Source organism: Triticum dicoccoides, chromosome 7A (assembly GCF_002162155.2).
Source record: "Triticum dicoccoides isolate Atlit2015 ecotype Zavitan chromosome 7A, WEW_v2.0, whole genome shotgun sequence".
In the NCBI taxonomy this organism is placed as follows: Eukaryota; Viridiplantae; Streptophyta; class Magnoliopsida; order Poales; family Poaceae; genus Triticum; species Triticum dicoccoides.
This window is the reverse complement of record NC_041392.1, coordinates 225302899-225323565: the sequence shown is the minus strand read 5'-3', so window position 1 is coordinate 225323565 and position 20667 is coordinate 225302899. Positions and strand designations below refer to the sequence as shown.

Genomic DNA, 20667 nt, shown 5'->3' with positions numbered 1-20667 from the left:
AAAAGAACGGTGATGATGTAGTCGTACTCGACGTGATCCAAATCACCGATGACCAGCGCCGAACGGACGGCACCTCCGCGTTCAACACACGTACGGAACAGCCACGTCTCCTCTTCTTGATCCAGCAAGGGAGGGAGGAGAGGTTGAGGGAGATGGCACCAGCAGCAGCACGACGGCGTGGTCTTGATGGAGCTGCAGTACTCCGGCAGAGCTTCGCTAAGCACTATGGAGGTGGAGGAGGTGTTGGGGAGGGAGAAGGAGGCAACCAAAGGCCAAGGACTCAAGGTATGAAGTCCCTCCTCTCCCCCACTATATATAGGGGTGCCAAGGGGGGGTGGTGCGCAGCCTAGGAGATCCAATCTCCTATGGCCGGCGGCCAAGGGGAGGTTTCCCTCCCCCCCAAGGCACCTAGGAGGTGCCTTACCCTCCTAGGACTCTTGTCCCCTTAAACCCTAGGCGCATGGGCCTATGTGGGGCTGGTGCCCTTGGCCCATTAGGCCAAGGCGCACCCCCTTACAGCCCATGTGGCCCCCCGGGACAGGTGGACCCACCCGGTGGACCCCCGGGACCCTTCCGGTGGTCCCGGTACAATACCGATAACCCCGAGACTTGTCCCGATGCCCGAAACAGGACTTCCCATATATAAATCTTTACCTCCGGACCATTCCGGAACTCCTCGTGACGTCCGGGATCTCATCCGGGACTCCGAACAACATTCGGGTTACTGCATATACATATCCCTACAACCCTAGCGTAACCGAACCTTAAGTGTGTAGACCCTACGGGTTCGGGAAACAAGCAGACATGACCGAGACGACTCTTCGGTCAATAACCAACAGCGGGATCTGGATACCCATGTTGGCTCCCACATGCTCCACGATGATCTCATCGGATGAACCACGATGTCGAGGATTCAATCAACCCCGTACGCTATTCCCTTTGTCTATCGATATGTTACTTGCCCGAGATTCGATTGTCGGTATCCCAATACCTCGTTCAATCTTGTTACCGGCAAGTCACTTTACTCGTACCGTAATGCATGATCCCGTGACCAGACACTTGGTCACTCTGAGCTCATTATGATGATGCATTACCGAGTGGGCCCAGTGATACCTCTCCGTCATACGGAGTGACAAATCCCAGTCTTGATCCATGTCACCCAACAGACACTTTCGGAGATACCCGTAGTCTACCTTTATAGTCACCCAGTTATGTTGTGACGTTTGGCATACCCAAAGCACTCCTACGGTATCCGGGAGTTACATGATCTCATGGTCTAAGGAAAAGATACTTTGACATTGGAAAACTCTAGCAAACGAACTATACGATCTTGTGCTATGTTTAGGATTGGGTCTTGTCCATCACATCATTCTCCCAATGATGTGATCTCGTTATCAATGACATCCAGTGTCCATAGTCAGGAAACCATGACTATCTGTTGATCAACGAGCTAGTCAACTAGAGGCTCACTAGGGACATGTTGGTGTCTGTTATTCACACATGTATTACAATTTCCGGATAACACAATTATAGCATGAATAAAGACAATTATCATGAACAAGGAAATATAATAATAATGCTTTTATTATTGCCTCTAGGGCATATTTCCAACATGAACCTCCTGTAAAATCCGGCGTGACCAAGGAAACTTCTTATACCTTTGATGTCCTTGGGACATGGCATCTTTTCAATAGCATTAACCTTGGCTTTATCAACTTCAATACCTCTTTCAGAAACTTTGTGCCCCAAGACAATACCTTCATTAACCATAAAGTGGCACTTTTCCCAATTCAAGACAAGATTAGTTTCTTCACATCTCTGCAAAACTCGATCAAGATTGCTCAAGCAATCATCAAAAGAGGAACCATAGATGGAAAAGTCGTCCATGAAAACCTCACAAATCTTTTCACAAAAGTCAGAGAATATAGCCATCATGCATCTTTAAAAGGTAGCAGGTGCATTACATAAACCAAAAGGCATACGTCTATAAGCAAAAGTACCAAAAGGGCATGTAAAAGTAGTCTTTGATTGATCTCTAGCCGACACAGGTATTTGAGAGAAACCAGAATAACCATCTAGAAAGCAATAGTGTGTATGTTTGCATAATCTTTCTAGCATTTGATCAAAAAAAGGTAAGGGGTAATGATCTTTCTTAGTAGCTTTATTTAATTTGCGGAAATCAATTACCATCCTATAACCTGTGATAATTCTTTGTGGAATCAATTCATATTTATCATTAGGAACAACAGTAATACCTCCCTTCTTAGGGACACAATGGACAAGACTTACCCACTCACTATCAGCAACGGGATAAATTATACCTGCCTCCAGAAGCTTGAGTATTTCTTTTCTTACCACTTTTTTCATTTTAGGATTCAGACATCGTTGAGGATCACGAACTAGTTTGGCATCTGCTTCCAAATTTATTTTATGTTGACATAGAGTGGGACTAATGCCCTTAAGATCATCAAGAGTATATCCAATAGCAGCACGATGCTTCTTCAGAGTTTTCAATAATCTTTCTTCTTCATGCTATGAAAGGTTAGCACTAATAATAACAGGATATATCTTATTTTCATCAAGATAATAATATTTAAGATTATCAGGCAAAGGTTTAAGCTCAAACACGGGATCACTCTTGGGTGGAGGAGGATCCCCTAAAATTTCAACAGGCAAATTGTGTTGCAGAATAGGTTCCTGTTTAAAGAATACTTCATCTATTTCCCTTCTTTCATTCATGAACATATCATTTTCATGGTCTAGCAAATAATGTTCTAAAGGATCACTAGGAGGTACGGAAAAAGAAGCAAGATCAATAATTTCATCTTTACTAGGTAATTCTTCCTCATGATGTTGTTTACTAAATTTAGAGAAATTAAACTCATGAACCATATCATCCAAGCCAACTGTAACAAAATTCTTTGTGCAATCTAGGATAGCATTGACAATATTTAAGAAGGGTCTACCAAATATAATGGGACAAAAACTATCTTGTGGGGAACCAAGAACAAGAAAATCAGCAGGATATTTAGTTTTCCCACACAAAACTTCAACATCTCTAACAATCCCAATTGGTGAAATAGTATCTCTATTGGCAAGTTTAATTGTGACATCAATATCTTGTAACTCAACAGGTGCAATTTCATTCTTAATTTCTTCATATAAGTCAATAGGTATTACACTAGCACTAGCACCCATATCACATAAGCCATGATAACAATGATCTCCTATTTTAACAGAAATAACTGGCACGCCTACCATAGGTCTATGTTTATTTTTATCACAAGGTTTAGCAATTCTAGCGGTTTCACCTTCGAACTGGATAACATGCCCATCAATATTATCAGACAAGAGATCTTTAACAATAGCAATATTAGGTTCTACTTTAACTTGCTTAGGAGGTGTATAAGTTCTAATATTGCTTTTATGAACAACAGTTAAAGCTTTAGCATGATCCTTTATTCTAACAGGGAAAGGTGGTTTCTCAACATAAGAAGTAGGAACAATAGGATCATTATAAGTGACGGTCTTTTCTTCAACTTTAATAGGTGCAGCTACTTTTACTTATATGGGAGGATGATATTTAAACCACTTCTCCTTAGGGAGATCAACATAAGTAGCAAAGGATTCACAGAAAGAAGCTACTATCTCAGAGTCAAGTCCATATTTAGTGCTAAACTTACGGAAAATATCGGTATCCATAAATGATTTAACACAATCAAACTTAGGTGTCATACCTGACTCCTTACCTTCGTCGAGGTCCCAATCTTCAGAGTTGCGTTTAATTCTATCCAATAAATTCCATCTGAATTCAATACTCTTCATCATAAAAGAGCCAGCACAAGAAGTATCGAGCATGGTGCGATTGTTTTCAGAAAGCTGAGCATAAAAACTTTGCATAATTATTTCTCTCGGGAGCTCATGATTGGGGCATGAATATAACATTGATTTAAGCCTCCCCCAAGCTTGAGCGATGCTTTCTCCTCTGCGAGGCCAAAAATTATATATATAATTGCGATCACGATGAACAAGATGCATAGGGTAATACTTTTGATGAAATTCTAGCTTCAATCTTTTATAGTCCCATGATCTCATATCATCACATAGCCTATACCATATCAATGCGTCTCCCTTCAAAGATAAAGGGAAGACCTTCTTCTTAGCAACATCATCGGGTATACCTGCAAGATTAAATAATCCACATACTTCATCCACATATATTAAGTGCTCATCATGATGTTTTGTTCCATCTCCTGTAAAAGGGTTAGCTAGCAGTTTTTCCATCATACCCGAAGGAAATTCAAAAGGAGTTTCATTTTCAATAGGTTCAGTAGGTTGAGGAGCAACTCTTTGCTCTACTGGACGGGGTGAAGATACCCCGAACAAGCCCCTCAGAGAATTACTTTCCATAGTAACAAGTGACAGTAGATTTCAGCACACTATATAAATTTTTCCTTACCAAATTCCACCTACCAAAGGCGCTACACTCCCCAACAACGGCTCCAAAAAAGAGTGTTGATGACCCACAAGTATAGGGGATCTATCGTAGTCCTTTCGATAAGTAAGAGTGTCGAACCCAACGAGGAGCAGAAGGAAATGATAAGCGGTTTTCAGCAAGGTATTCTCTGCAAGTACTGAATAAGTGGTAACAGATAGTTTTGTGATAAGATAGATTGTAACAAGCAACAAGTAACAAAAGTAAATAAAGTGCAGCAAGGTGGCCCAATCCTTTTCGTAGCAAAGGACAAGCCGAAACAAACTCTTATAATAGGAAAAGCGCTCCCGAGGACACATGAGAATATCGTCAAGCTAGTTTTCATCACGTTCATATGATTCGTGTTCGATACTTTGATAATTTGATATGTGGGTGGACCGGTGCTTGGGTGCTGTTCTTACTTGAACAAGCATACCACTTATGATTAACCTCTATTGCAAGCATCCGCAACTACAACAAAAGTATTAAGGTAAACCTAACCATAGCATGAAACATGTGGATCCAAATCAGCCCCTTACGAAGCAACGCATAAACTAGGGTTTAAGATTCTGTCACTCTAGCAACCCATCATCTACTTATTACTTCCCAATGCCTTCCTCTAGGCCCAAATAATGGTGAAGTGTTATGTAGTCGACGTTCACATAACACCACTAGAGGCTAGACAACATACATCTTATCAAAATATCAAACGAATACCAAATTCACATGACTACTCATAGCAAGACTTCTCCCTTGTCCTCAGGAACAAACATAATTACTCACAAAGCATATTCATGTTCATAATCAGAGGGGTAATAATATGCATATAGGATCTGAACATATGATCTTCCACCAATTAAACCAACTAGCATCAACTACAAGGAGTAATCAACACTACTAGCAACCTACTAGCACCAATCCCGGACTTTGAGACAAGAATTGGATACAAGAGATGAACTAGGGTTTGGAGATGGGATGGTGCTAGTGAAGATGTTGATGGAGATTGCCCTCTCCCGATGAGAGGAGCGTTGGTGATGATGATGGTGATGATTTCCCCCTCCCGGAGGGAAGTATCCCCGGTAGAATAGCTCTGCCGGAGCTCTAGATTGGATCCGCCAAGGTTCCACCTCGTGGCGGCGGAGTCTCGTCCCGGAAAGTTCCTTCTTCGTTTTTTCTCATCGAAAGACCTCATATAGGAGAAGATGGACGTCGGAGAGCCACCAGGGGGCCCACGAGGTAGGGGGCGCACCCTAGGGGGGCGCACCCCCCACCCTCGTGAGAAGGGTGTGGGCCCCCTGGCCTTCATCTTTGACAAGGATTTTTCTTTATTTATTTTAGGATGTTCCGTGGAGTTTCAGGACTTTTGGAGTTGCGCGGAATAGGTCTATAATATTTGCTCCTTTTCCAGCCCAGAATTCCAGCTGCCGGCATTCTCCCTCCTTATGTAAACCTTGTAAAATAAGAGAGAATAGCCATAAGTATTGTGACATAAAGTGAAATAATAGTCCATAATGCAATAAATATCGATATAAAAGCATGATGCAAAATGGACGTATCAGCTTCTTGGGGAGCATTGTGCCTCCACACCGCTCCAACGGAGACGTACTTCCCTTCAAAGGGAAGGAACTTCGGTAACACATCCTCGTCTCCATCGGCTCCACTCTTGGTTATCTCGTGCCTTTACTTGAGCAAGCTTATTTGTGATATATCTCTTGCTTTCTTGTGTTCCAATCTTTGTTGCATCATATAGGTTGCTCACCTAGTTGCATATCTAGACAACCTACTTTGATGCAAAGTTTAAATTGTTAAAGAAAAGCTAAAAATTGTTAGTTGCCTATTCACCCCCCTCTAGTCAACCATATCGATCATTTCAATTGGTATTAGAGCCTCGTCTCTTTATTAAGGACTTTACCGTCCGAAGAGTATGGTTGATACCGGTGTGGAGGAACACTCCGGTGTGAATCCGATCTCGTCTACAGGCGATGGGGGAACCTCGGTCTCTCGTGAGGAGTTCAATGTGGCCTTGGAGACATTGAAAACCTCCATGATGACCGAGGTTGAAAGCATGTTTACTAAATTCCTTGAAGGGCTTAAACTATCCACCGCACCGTTGAAAGTGGGTGATCCCACCGACAAGGTGACGAATGCTATCTCCGACAAGGGGGAAGCTAGTAGTGAAAAGGCTCCTTCTTCTAGTGGTAAAAATGGCACCGGCATATTTGCTCATGTGGAACCACCACTTGTTTATGGTGGACCGGTTCCTTCCACTCATTTGAATCATGCCGGTCCTCCCCCTAAGATTGTGAAAAATGAGTACTTTGATTCTTGGGTTTACCGCTTTAAGCGCCATTTAAATCATGTGAACACTAATCTTTGGAGAATCATTGAAGAAGGTTTCCATCCGCATGATCCAAGCAACTTCACTCCTCGAGAAGCCGTGGATAACCAATTCAATGAGAATGCTCTCTTCATCATTCAAGATGCAATTCCACCCGAAGATCTACCTCATCTTCGGCCCTTCGCCTTGGCCAAAGACGCATGGCTTTGTGTTGTCTCTCTCTACCGGGGAAGCGCAAGCATTCAACGCTCCAACTATGAAGTGGTGCAAGATGAAGCTGATGAGTTTGCAATGAAAGAAGACGAAGAACCTCGTGAGCTTTATCAAAGAGTAACCAAACTCGCGGTCTCACTCCGAGATCACGAGAGCAAGGACACGGATGACAATTAGATCAAGTGCAAATTCCTCAAGGCAATGATGCCTTACCACAAGGCCATGTCCTCGGTCATTCGTTAAAGGCCGGACTTCCACACTTTGACCTCAAGCGAAGTATTGGATGAGTTTGTGGCCATGAACATCTTGGACAAGACCGCCGACAATGCGGTTCTTCGTTCTCAAAGGGCAAAGAAGCCCAACCTTGCATTGAAGGCCAAGGTCTGCGTTGAAGAATAAGAATAAGAGGAGAACAACCCCAAAGATACAAAGTATGCATATCATGAACACATGGCACTTGCTTCAAGGCAATTTTGGAGCAAGAAAAACTCAAGGCCAAACTTTAACAAAAACAACTCAAGTGGCACGAAGAGCAAGCAACGTGTAAGGACTTGCTACAATTTGTGGCAATGTGAGTCATTTTGTTGCGGAGTGCCCGTATGAGAAGAGGGAAGACAATGGTGGCAAGCTCGTCCGAAAGGACAAGGCCAAGTCGTTTCCCAACAAGAGCAACTTCACCAAGAAGACTCCTCCCAAGGCATTGGTGGTACAAGAAGAGTACAATGAGGATGATGACGATGATGAAGATGGTGAGTCGGTTGCCATGGCCTCAGTTGCCATTGCGACGACTCCACGGGTGTCTCTCTTCGACTCACTCAATGAGAGCATCACCGCCAAGTGTCTCATGGCTAAAGCCACCAACAAGGTACCCCCCAACATCAAAACTACCATCATTAATCATCCTTCTTCGACCGATAGCATTGATGAAGATGAGGGAGCTAATGTGGAGGTGAATGAGTTTGAGGCCTTTATGGGCAAACTTAAGGGTAAATCCAAGAAGCACTTTGTTGCTCTCTTGGAACAACTTGTTGAAGCCAATGACATGATCGAGGCTCACGAAGATACCATCTCTAAGATGGAAGGGCATAGTCGTGACTATGCCGATGAGATCTCGGATCTTTCCAATGCTCTTGAGGAAGAGCGTGGTCTTTGTTTGGCTCTTGAGGAGTCACACAACGTTGATCATGCTAAGTTAAAGAAAGATTTTGATCATGTTCTCATTGTTTCCCGTGTGCTAAACTCCGAGAAGGCCGAACTTGAGGTTGATCTTGAGGAGTTTGATCTACTTGACAAGGCTCACAAAGTCTTGAAGGGTGCTCATGCTAGCCTCAAAGAGTCTCATGAACAACTTCAAGTAAAGCTAACCAAGGAAAAACCACTTTTCCTCGTATGATGTTAGTTGATAATGCAAATGCTACTAACCCGTGTTGTGAGCATGTGCATCTTGTTGAGGAGAACGCTAAGCTAAAGGTGCAACTTGAGAAAGGTCTTGCATCTTACATACAAGGTGAGAAGAACCTCAACGACCTCTTGACCAACCAAAAGGGAGTTGTGGCCAAGGAAGGGATTGGGTACGTGCCCAAGTCCAAGAACAAGAAGAAGAATGACAAGGCCAAACGACCTCCTCCTCTCATGCAAACCTTTGTGAAGGAGGGAGAGAATGCTTCCAAGGAGGAGAAGAACAATGCGAAGGGCGGCGGTGTCAAAAAGGGCAATGCCACTCCTCCCATCAAAGCCGGCGACTTTAATCCTTCTTATGTGTTATGTCGTGGTAGTGATGGGCATGTCTATGCCAAAAATTTTGGTTCTCCTCATGAGTACATTTAATGGTCTATTTGGGTTCCAAAGACCCTTGTTACTAACATCAAAGGACCCATTACAAAATGGGTACCTAAAACCAAGCATTGATCTCTTGTAGGTGTTTGCTTCCGGTGGGGGATCATGGTTGCTCGATAGCGGAGCTACAAATCATATGACCGAAAGCAAGGACTTGGTGGTGGACGTGCACAAGATTCCATCTATGCCCACCAATGTCGAGTGGGGTGACGCCTCATCTTCTAAGGTATTGGGACTTGACAAGGTAGTCATCTCTCATGATCTCACGATTGAGAAGGTCATGCTTGTTGAGTCCCTTGCATACAATTTACTTTCCGTTCGTCAACTTGCAATCATGGGTTTGCCACTTTCTTTGATATTGATACCGTGGCCCTCTTGTGGAGCAAGACTCTTAAAGTAGCCTTTGTTGGGCATGTCGAGAACGGTTAATATGTGATTAACTTTTCGGAGCGACCCACTAAGACCGCGACATGCCTAATGGCTAAAGTTGATGTGGGATGGCTTTGGCATCGCCGTTTAGCCCATGTCAATATGAGATCTTTGCAAAGTCTTCTCAAGGGGGACCATGTCCATGGACTAACGAATGTTAGTTTTGCTAAAGATCGTGCTTGCAGTGCTTGTATCAAAGGAAAGCTACATGAGAAGGCTCACCCTCCCACGACTATCATTTACTCAAAGAGGCCTTTGGAGCTCCTTCACTTGGATCTCTTTGGGCCTTCATCCTTTGATAGTCTTGGGAGTAGGAAGTATTGCTTGGTGATTGTGGATGACTACTCAAGATACACTTGGGTGTATTTCTTCAAGAGGAAGAGCGAGACCCAACAAACCGTCATTGACTTTGCAAATGAAGCACAACGTCAACACAATGCAAAGATCTTGACAATAAGAAGTGACAACGGCACCGAGTTCTAGAACTACACCTTGGATGAGTTTCTTAGTGATGAGGGGATCAAGCATCAATATTCCGCACCTTACACCCCTCAACAAAACGGTGTTGCGGGGAGGAAGAACCGGACGTTGATGGATGCGGCAAGGACCATGATGGCGGAGTTCAAGTCTCCATACAACTTTTGGGCTAAAGCCATCAACACCGCGTGTCATGCATCCAATCGGCTCTACCTCCGCAAGGGCTTGAACAAGACTCCATATGAGATACTCACTGGTAACAAGCCCAACCTTAAGTACTTCCGGGTGTTCGGGTGTAAGTGTTTCATTCTCAAGAAAGGTGTCCGGTTGTCTAAATTTGAGGCTAGAGCTTATGAGGGCATATTTGTTGGTTATGCTACAAACTCTCATGCTTATCGTGTCCTCAATAAATCCGCGGGACTTATTGAGGAGACGTGTAACGTGGAGTTTGATGAGAATAACGGCTCCCAAGTGGAGCAAAGTGGCACTTGTGATGTAGGTGATAAAATTCCTCCTTAAGCCATAAGAAGAACGGGTGTTGGTTTTATCCTACCCATTGAGGAACCCTTGTGGCCGAAGGAGAAGGACAATGCTCCATTCAAGTGGAGCCATCACCAACCCAAGGCCCACACGCTTCTGAAGAACAACGTGAAGGCCCTCATCCTCAAGAACAAGACCAAGGGCAAGATCATGCTCAAGACAGTGTTGACACACCAAGTGATGCCCAACGTCAAGTTCACTCCTCCGAGCAAGTTCAAGAACGAGAACAAGCTCAAGATGACGCTCAAGATGATCAAGTGACCACTCCTTGTCTCACCCCGAGGAGGAATTGGAGTTTCGTGCCGCCAAGGTTGCTTCCAAGCTCTCCACCAAGGATCATCTCATGACAAATGTGCTTGGAAGCTTAAGAAAGGGGGTAAGCACTCGTATACAATTAGCAAACTATTGTGAACATCATGCGTTTGTCTCTTGTGTTGAGCCCCAAAAGGTCTATGAGGCGCTCGAAGATCCAAATTGGCTCAATGCCATGCACGAAGAACTCAACAACTTCGAGCGCAACAACGTGTGGAGATTGGTGCCAAGGCCGATGGTGAACCACAATGTCATTGGAACCAAGTGGATATTTAAGAACAAGCAAGATGCTCATGGGATTATCATTCGCAACAAGGCTCGCTTGGTAGCACAAGGCTACTCCCAAGTCGAGGGTATCGACTACGGTGAAACCTTTGCTCCCGTTGCTCGTCTTGAATCCATTGCATGTTGATTGCATATGCTTCTCATCATAACTTTAAGTTACAACAAATGGATGTGAAGAGTGCTTTTCTTAATGGTCCTATTAATGAATTGGTTTATGTCAAGCAACCCCCCGGGTTCGAGGATCCCTACTTTCACGATCATGTGTATCAACTCGATAAGGCACTCTATGGCCTTAAACAAGCCCCACGTGCGTGGTATGACCACCTTACCGAGTTGCTACAAGATCGTGGTTTTGAAGTTGGGTTAATCGACCCCACTCTTTTTACTAAGAAGGTCAAAGGGGAGTTGTTTGTGTGCCAATTATATGTTGATAATATTATCTTTGGTTCCCCTAACAAAGCTTTCAATGAGGAATTTGCTGCTCTCATGACCTCAAAGTTCGAGATGTCTTCCATGGGAGAGTTGAAGTTCTTTCTAGGGTTCGAAGTGAAGCAAAGAAGAGAAGGGACCTTCACCAACCAAGCCAAATACACTCAAGACATGCTCAAGAGATTCAATCTAAGTGATGTCAAGCCGGCTTCCACTCCAATGCCCACCAAATGCCAACTTGACATATATCCCAATGGTAAAGCGATGGATCAAAAGGTATATCGCTCCATGATTGGCTCCTTGCTTTACCTTTGTGCATCTAGACCGGATATCATGTTGAGTGTGGGAATTTGTGCATGATTTCAAGCCGCACCTAAGGAAAGTTACTATGTAGCGGTCAAACGAATCTTTCAATATTTGGCTCATACCCCAAACTTTGGCTTATGGTACCCAAGAGGAGCAAACTTCAAGCTTGTAGGGTATTCGTATTCCGATTGGGCGGGAGACAAAGTGGATAGGAAGTCCACTTCCGGAGGGTGCCAATTCCTTGGTTGCTCTTTGGTAAGTTGGTCTTCCAAAAAACAAAGTTGTGTGTCTCTCTCGTCCACCAAAGCGGAGTATGTAGCGGCCGGTAGTTGTTGTGCACAACTCTTATGGATGAGGCAAACTTTGAAGGATTACAGTGTCATTTGTGACAAAGTGCCTCTTTGGTGTGACAATGAAAGTGCCATTAAGATTTCTCTCAACCCGGTGCAACACTTCAAGACGAAGCATATTGAGATTCGGTATCACTTCATCCGGGATCACATTAGGCGAGGGGAGATCGAGCTCAACTACGTCAACACTCATGATAACCTTGCAGATATTTTCACGAAGCCGTTGGATGAAGCAAGATTTCGCGAGTTAAGGCATGAGCTAAATATCATTGATTCAAGTAATGTTGCTTGAACCCTTGCATACCCCACCATACTCAACTTGTTGTCTTGTTTAGATGTAGGCATGGACATAGGGGGAGTGTTGTTCTCTCAATGAACTCTCCCTCCCCCCATTATGCATAAATTGATCAAGTCTTTCACACTAGCCATGTTTGATGGTACTTGTGCTTCAAAGACGAGTTTTGGTCATGGGCCCAAGGATAATTCTTCGCGGTGCCATACCAATTGACTCAAACATAGGTGGCTCCGGCCACCGCCCTCTCGTTGGAGAGGTTGTGTCTCGTGGTCGTCTCTTGTTGTCGTTTTGCCCCTTCTTCTCCTCGTGTTTGAGCTTGTTGGGTGGTGTGGTGTTCGTTTGAAGTTTCCGTGCAAAGATCACTCTTTCTCTTTTGTTGGAAATGTGCTTATTCTTGAGCTCACGGTACTACCGCGGCTTGCCATGGTACTACCGTGCATGGAGTATACGGTACTACCGGCCCAGCGTGGTACTACCGCCTGGGGGAGCGGTACTACCGCTTTGTGCGGTCCTTCCGCCCAAGCGGTACTACCGCGATGATACGCGGTACTACCGCTCTGTCGGAGGCGCGTGGGGATAAGAACGGGAACGGGGGTTCTAACTTCCCCATACCCATTCGTCAGTTTCCCCACTTTGTCTCTCTCTCTCTCTCTCTCGCTCAAGAACGGGGCCAGAGTCCCTCGCCGGATCTCCATCTCCGGCTGCTCTCTTTGGATTCCGACCGGTGGGATCGTTCCCCACCACTTCCTCTTGCCATGGACCAAGGTTTTTCCCCAAATCCCTCTCTTTTTTGTTGGTTCTCTTGTCTCTAGGTTTTTTGGGGAGATGCTTGTGTTCTTGAGATTTTAGGCCAAATCTTTGCAAGAGAAGGTTGTAGGAGAGTAGTGTTGCGTAGACGTTTTACTTGATATATTGTCCCGTGGTAGATGTGATCAACCGTAGTTCCACCATGGTTTCGCGCGTCTTCTCAGATTCAAAAGTAGGCTCGGATCTGACCTGATGTGGTACTACCATGCCTCTGATGCGGTACTACCGCTCGTTCGGTGCGGTACTACCGCACATTCTGCAGCACTAAAATCTTACTACCGCTCCAAGCCACGGTAGTACCACGTGAGGACACGGTACTACCGCGACTAGGAGCGGTACTAAAATTTTAGTACCGCATGACCGGGCAGCACTACCGTTGTTGTCTCATCTTCCTTGTGGCATTTGTCCCGTATGATTTCTACTTGTTTCCCTTGCTTTGCCGTGGTCTTTGCATTGATTCTTCTCGCTCTTTGTGTGTGCTTTCTCTTGTGTCTTAGGTGGTGGCTCTCGCCGTTCCAATCCCAGTCGTGACACTGGCTCCAAGCTACTGCGCAATCCTCAAGATGAAGCACAAGAGGGCTCCAGTGCCCCCAAGCGCAATGTCAAGACCACTGCCAACAAGCAAAAGGAACCTGCTAAGGGCATGGACGAGATTCCCCTCAATGAGTACGTCGAACGCCGGAAGATCAACCCTTATGTGAATCCTCGTGCTGTCCTCAGAGGCACTGAGTTGTTTTGGACCAAGCAGCAGGCTCTCATTTATCTGGATGTGATCAAGAACAAGCAGAATACCTTCATGGATGTCAAGTGGATAGACATGAATCACATGAGGAAGGACAAGTTTCGTGACTATTTTGGAGAAGCTCTGGACTTGGTGGAGCAGTTCGCTATTGAGCCTGTGATCTCCTTCCACCTTGACTATGACCCTGAGCTTATCTGTCAGTTCTTTGCCTTAGTTTACTTTCACCCCGGGGATGAGCGGAGAATGACCTAGATGACCAATGGCCGTCAATTGTCTGCTACTTGGAAGGAGTTCATGGATCAACTTCACGTTCCTGATGACGGGCTTCACACTCCCATTGGTGTTCGCCCCCACGCCAACTCTGAGTCTGCTAACAAGAACTTGCTCCAGCCGTACTATGTTGAGAAGGTGCTTCCCAGTGGCAAGTCGACTTGGGTGCTAAACTCTTTTCTGGATATCATGCATCACATCTTCCGCAACACTCTGTTTCCACGCATTGGCGACAAGGACAAGGTTCATTCCTATCTGGTGGACATGATGCTCCTGTGCGTGGAGGCACGTTTGTCTCAGACTCAGCCACTTGATGTCTCACACATCATGTGGTGTGAGCTTCGGTTTGCGGTATTCACCCGCAAGGTACCTATCTATGGACCGTACATGTTTCTGTTGATCTCCACGACTTGAGAGAAGATGTACCCTGGTGATGAGTTCCTTGCTCCAGACTGGATTCGGCATGAGTCTATCAGTCTCCGCGTCAAGCCCAACTGGGCCAACACTACTACCCGTGCTGAGGCGTCTGCTGCTAGGAGGGTTGTTGGTGAGGAGGAGGCTGGTGCAGAGACTGCTGCTGAGGACCGTGCTGCTAGGCCTTCCTCACCTTCCTCTGAGCCGTCGTGGGCCAAGAAGTTGAAGGACAAGATGAAGACTCTCTTCTGCATGCAGGCGAAGGGGCAGTACATGAATCACGTGGCATCCAAGGAGAGTCGCCGCCGCGACAAGAAGGTCATGAGACTCTTTGGAGAGGATGTCTCTGGTGGTTCTGAGGATGCCATCACGCCAGAGGCTGCATGGATGACGAAGCAAGGTTACAAGTGGACTAGCTCTGAGGAGGACATCGAGGAGACCGTCCCTGCCGCTGAGTCTGACGAGGAGCACGAGGAGTAGTGGGATGATTTCTCTGCCTGAGCCACCCCTTGTGTGTAGGTGTCCTCTCTGCCTTTTTGGCGTCTCGATGCCAAAGGGGGAGAGAGTGTAGGGATTTACGTGTTTGTGAGTCATGTGTCGTGTTTGGTGTGTTTGCTTTGTTGTTTGGACCTCGTTTGCTTTTGTTTGGTTTGTGCCTTTGAGACTTATCCTTCATATGGTGTAAGACATATGCACTCTATTCTATCTTAGTTAACTTATGTTGGTGCTATCTTGTCTAGTGTTAACCTTACTTTTGTAAGATATGCCTTGTCTCTATAATATAGGGGGAGCTTTAATCCTAGTATGTGTGTCGTGCAGTCCAAAGCACCAATCTAGTTGGCACACATCTAGGGGGAGCCCGTCTATATTCTAGAGAGGAGGGGTTTGTGTTTGCTTAATATTATTTCCCTTGTGCAAATCCCGTATTGTCATCAATCCACAAAAAAGGGGAAGATTGTAAGGGCATATTTATCCCTAAGGTGTTTTGGTGATTGATGACAATGCGTTTGCGGACTAATCGTGTGCCTTGAGTATCCCAGACGTTTCATCGCTAGGCACAAGACGGTTTGGTGCCCCTCGAAGACTGTTGAAGACGGCGTCTTTTCTACGTTTCTTTTTGGTGGATTTGAGTCGTAGGAAAGCCGTACTATTAAGAGGGGGTCCGCGTCGGAAAGGTTTGGATGGAATCATCACGCACACGTTTTCTTCCTTGTCCCCTCCTTTCCCCTGCACTTTGGAGCATCCTCCGTTGATCCTCTTTTCCCCTGTCCTGACTGCTGTTGGTGGGCTTGCGGTAGTACTGCTCATTGTTGAGTGGTAGTACCACAGGCACCCGCGGTAGTACCGCACTTCGGCGCGGTAGTACCGCTGGTGCCCACGGTAGTACCGCTCCTCTGGAGCCGCAGTACCATGGCCCCCAGGCCAAGTACCGCTCCTTCGTGGTAGTAGGGGCGGATGTAATGTTTTACATCCGCGCCACTGCGGTAGTACCGCATTCCTTGCGCGGTAGTACCGTGCGCGGCCTGGATCAGCTGCCAGGCGGTTGTACCGCTCCTCTGCGGTAGTACTGTGTCAAGTTTTTTCTTCTTCCGTTTACCAGCGGAAGTAGGCACGGATATACCTTTATCCGCGCTCTTCCCAAGCTAGGGGTTTCCTGCCTTGCGGTAGTACCGCAAGAGGGAGCGGTAGTACCGCGCCCGCAGCAGTACCGCCCTCAGCTCTTATGCTATAGGTCTGCCCTAGCTGCTGCTGGTGCTGCGGTAGTACCGCGGGCCTGCACGGTAGTACCGCGTGGCCTTGCGGTAGTACTGCTTGTCAGCAAGCGGAAGTACTGTGTGGACCTGCGGTAGTACCGCTGGTCTGGTGCGGTAGTACCGCTGGTCGCGGGCTGGTAGGTGGATAACGGTTGGATCTTTGTCCTAAGCTATAAAAGGTGTGTCTTCTTCCTCGAGTTGACTACCTCTTCCAACCCTAAGCTCTATTGTTGCTCTAAGCTCCATTTTCGTCCGATCTCACTCCCTAGCCAATCAAACTTGTTGATTTGCTCGAGAGTGGTTGAGAAGGCCCCGATCTACACTTCCACCAAGAGAAAATTGATTCCCCCACTAATCCCTTGCGGATCTTGTTACTCTTGGGTGTTTGAGCACCCTAGAAAGTTGAGGTCACCGCGGAGCCATAGTCCATTGTGGTGAAGCTTCGTGGTGTCGTTGGGAGCATCCAATTGAGTTGTGGAGATTGCCCCAACTTTATTTGTAAAGGTTCGGTCGCCGCCTCCAAGGGCACCAATAGTGGTATCACGGCATCTCGCATTGTGTGAGGGCGTGAGGAGATACGGTGGCCCTAGTGGCTTCTTGGGGAGCATTGTGCCTCCACACCGCTCCAACGGAGATGTACTTCCCTTCAAAGGGAAGGAACTTCGGTAACACATCCTCGTCTCCACCGGCCCCACTCTTGGTTATCTCGTGCCTTTACTTGAGCAAGCTTATTTGTGATATATCTCTTGCTTGCTTGTGTTTCAATCTTTGTTGCATCATATAGGTTGCTCACCTAGTTGCATATCTAGACAACCTACTTTGATGCAAAGTTTAAATTGTTAAAGAAAAGCTAAAAATTGTTAGTTGCCTATTCACCCCCCTCTAGCCAACCATATCGATCCTTTCAAGCTCTCCATTAACCTTGATGGTGAATCTAACCGATGTCACATACTTCATAATTAGGCTAATAAAACGATCACCGAAGCCCAGCTTGGTCAACATAGCTTCGAGATAATGCCATTCCACACGATCGTATGCTTTGAGCATATCAAGTTTGATAGCACAGTTGTAGTTCTTGCCCTTCTTCCTTCTCCTGATAGCGTGGATACACTCATAGGCCACTAGAACGTTGTCCGTGATTAAGCGGCCTGGTACAAAAGCGCTTTGTTCTTTCCCAATGACATCATCAAGGATGAGACGAGCATAGTTGGCCACTGTCTTGATGGTGATTTTGTATAAGACGGGGCACAAGGCAATTGCCCTGTATTGTAAGATTCTCTATGGATGATGGACTTTAGGGATCAGAGTTATTGCCGTATCATTCAGTCCCAACGGTAGCTCCCCCCCATTCAAAAAACTCAGTATAGCCAAAGTTATATCTTCCCCAATGACATCACAGTGTCGTTGGTAAAAACCAGCAGTGAATCCATCAACGCCGGGCGCTTTGGATGGCGCCATATCGAACAATGCAGTTTTTACCTCGACTAGGGCTGGAATTCGAGCCGAGTCGAGCCAGCTCGGCTCAACTCGCTAGAGCTCGTTTCGTTAACGAGCTAGCTCGACTCGACTCGTTATTATAACGAGCTCAAATTCAAGATTGGCTCGACTCGTATAACTCGCGAGCTGGCTCATTTAGCTTGTTAAACTCGTTAAAGATATGAACATAAAACCCTCAAATATTATAAAAATGATTATGTCTATATTAAACATATATATCACCAACAATAGTAATTTCCTTATAACGCTTGAGTCTCCTAGGCGGTTGGGCTTTCAACGGCTAGGCCTTGTGTCGTGCGCCTAGGACATAGGGTGCTGAGTGGCTGATCTTTTTTTGTATTGGGAGTGACTGCTCTTTAGTACCGAGCCTAACAAGTTACACGAGTACTCGTGAGATTGGCTCGTTTAACTTAGTCTATAAACGATCTTAAACTAAAGCTTGGCTCGACTCGTTATTCTTCGAGTTCGATTCGAGCCGAGTTACGAACTACTCGTTTAGCTCACGAATTTCGAGCTTTTTTTCCAGCCCTAACCTCGACCGCTGTGTACTCCCTCTCGAGTGTATAATTCATGTCAGCGGTGACCCATGGTTGAACGCATTGTAGCAGCCCCTCCATCGGACTGTAACCTTGTGATTGGTACAATGCATGGCAGAAGTTAGTGATTTCCTCTTTTACCTGGGCTGGATCAGTGCTCGCGTGACCATCAGCCAGCTCCAATGAGGTGATACGGTTGGTCCTCTTGCGCTGCCTTGCTTGTGCCTGAAAATAACCAGTATTCGGATCGCCAGCATGTAGCCACAGCACACGAGACCTCTGTTTGAGCCAAATCTCCTCTTGCCGGAGGGCCTCCCTCAGTTGTGAGGCGACAGCCTTCTCTTCGTCGTTTGGACCGCGCCCTACCGCGTCCATAGCTTTTTCTCCATGTACGCATTGGCATTGCTATATATTCTGAACATACAACAAAAGATGAAAATAAAGGAGAATACTGCTGTAAATTTGCTCGTTCTATGCTTTCATTCCTGGGCTCCTCTCGAATATTCATGCATGCATACCAATACCATGTAACAATGCCGACGTCGTCTGCCAAAAATGCAACAAAAATGCACGCCAGGAGCTCGCCGCATTTTCCGGCATGATGTATTTTTCTCTTCTTAGAAAACAAAACGGCATAAATTTCAAGTCTAGTCGCAGATTCCATTTCATGCGGGCGCTGATTTTCAGTTATATCTCACCATCCCAGAGCTCGTCAATCGTTTTGTAAATACTCTGAGAGTGCACCAATGATTCGTTCCTTATTCGCTTAACCTGTTCACCACGAAGAACACATTCATTTTCTGCACTCACGGATAACTGAAAAAAAGGGCTCTGTACCTGTTCAATTTCAGAAAACTTGGCACACAGTTCTTCAGGAATGGACCAGCCAAACAGGTCAATGTTCTCCTTCAACCTCGACTCATTGACACTTTTAGGAAGCACGCTCTGACCCTGCTGGATACCCCATCGCAGAGCGATCTGTGCCGGGGTTCTCCCCAAGCTCTCGGCTACCGATGCCACCACCGGGTTATCCGCCACGACTTTCATCCTGCCTAGCGGCGCATACGCCTGCAGAAAGAAGAACATGAGCAAATTGCCAGGAAATTTCACATGCCAAAGCTTAATGTATCGTCTGAACTCCTCACAGAGAAATGAACTCCATTGGTGTGGCAGAAGGCTCTGAGCTTGGTCTGCTGCCAACCAGGGTGGCACTCCACCTGATCAACAGCCGGAGGAACACGGGCCACAGCGAGCAGATCGGCCAACTTCTTGGTCGAAAAATTGCTTACCCCTACTGCGCGGGCCTTGCCTGAATCGTACAGCTTCTCCATTGCCCGCCAGGTCTCGGGCATATCGAGCTCGACAAAGTTTTCCGGGCTCAACTCGCTGCCTTTCTTTATCTGAAAGGGCCAGTGAATCTACCAAGATCACAAAGTTAGTAGTGTCAAAAGAAAGGGCAGGCTTACTTTGCCTGCAGTGCACGGATTCAAGCCAAGTTACCAGGTGCAGGTCAAGATAATCCAGCTGCAGATCATTCAGAGTGCGGTCGACTGCCGACGGAACGTCTTCGGGTGCGAGATCGCTGCACCTGCATAGCTTGATTCTCCGGGTGTTACAAGATTGATGGGCATGAAAAAACATTAACAGCTGTAAGACTGGTACCATATCTTTGAAGTGATGAAAAGGTCTTGTCGTTTGACGACGCCGTCATCAAAGAGCTTGTTCAGGGCAGCGCCAATCTAACCACATTAAGGGCAACACTGATTCTACGCCGACCAAAATGTCACCGGGTGCGATTGTGACTTGAAGACACTGATTGCAGGATAGATTAGGACTAGCATTACCTCCTTCTCGTTCTTGTATAGTGGTGCGCAGTCGATGTGCCGGTACCCGGCCTGCCATGGCAAGCAAGCAAGCAAGCAAGCAGAGTCAAGGTCCGGGCTCAAGCAGCACACACAAAGCATACTCCTGAGCAAACCAAACGGGACAGCAAGTGTTTTGGTTTTTTACCTTGATGGCGGCCGTGACCGCGCCGGCGACGACGCCAGGGTCGGACTTGTAGGTGCCGAGGCCTACCGAGGGGATGCGTGCCCCGGTGTTGAGCGTGAAGTGGGTGGCCATCTTCTTCCTCCTTTTCTCCCCGCCTCTCTCCTCTTCGTCGCTCTCCCCGGTATACATTTTTTTAGGCAAGTTTGGAATTATATGGGAAGGAACGCGACGGAAACTGAGCTGCCACGGACTGACATGTCCCGGTCAGTCCAGCGCTCGGGCCCAGCCTCCTGTATATACGCCCGTTTGATTCACGGTCTGGAAGAGCCGGCTCGCCAACATGCATCATGCAACAATTGCGTGGGTTGGTCCAG

General features: G+C 46.4%; 1 protein-coding gene across 1 annotated transcript; it reads right to left on the bottom strand.

The window, feature by feature from the left end:
- Positions 1 to 18753: 18753 nt before the first annotated feature.
- LOC119334295 (NADPH-dependent aldo-keto reductase, chloroplastic-like) lies at positions 18754 to 20463 on the bottom strand. Its single transcript, XM_037606889.1, has 7 exons — positions 20315 to 20463; positions 20149 to 20199; positions 19967 to 20043; positions 19805 to 19892; positions 19450 to 19722; positions 19142 to 19372; positions 18754 to 19075 (listed from the first exon to the last, which is right to left on the bottom strand). The coding sequence occupies exons 1-7, from the start codon at positions 20423 to 20425 to the stop codon at positions 18992 to 18994; spliced, it is 915 nt and encodes a 304-aa protein (XP_037462786.1). The 5' UTR covers positions 20426 to 20463; the 3' UTR covers positions 18754 to 18991.
- Positions 20464 to 20667: the final 204 nt, after the last annotated feature.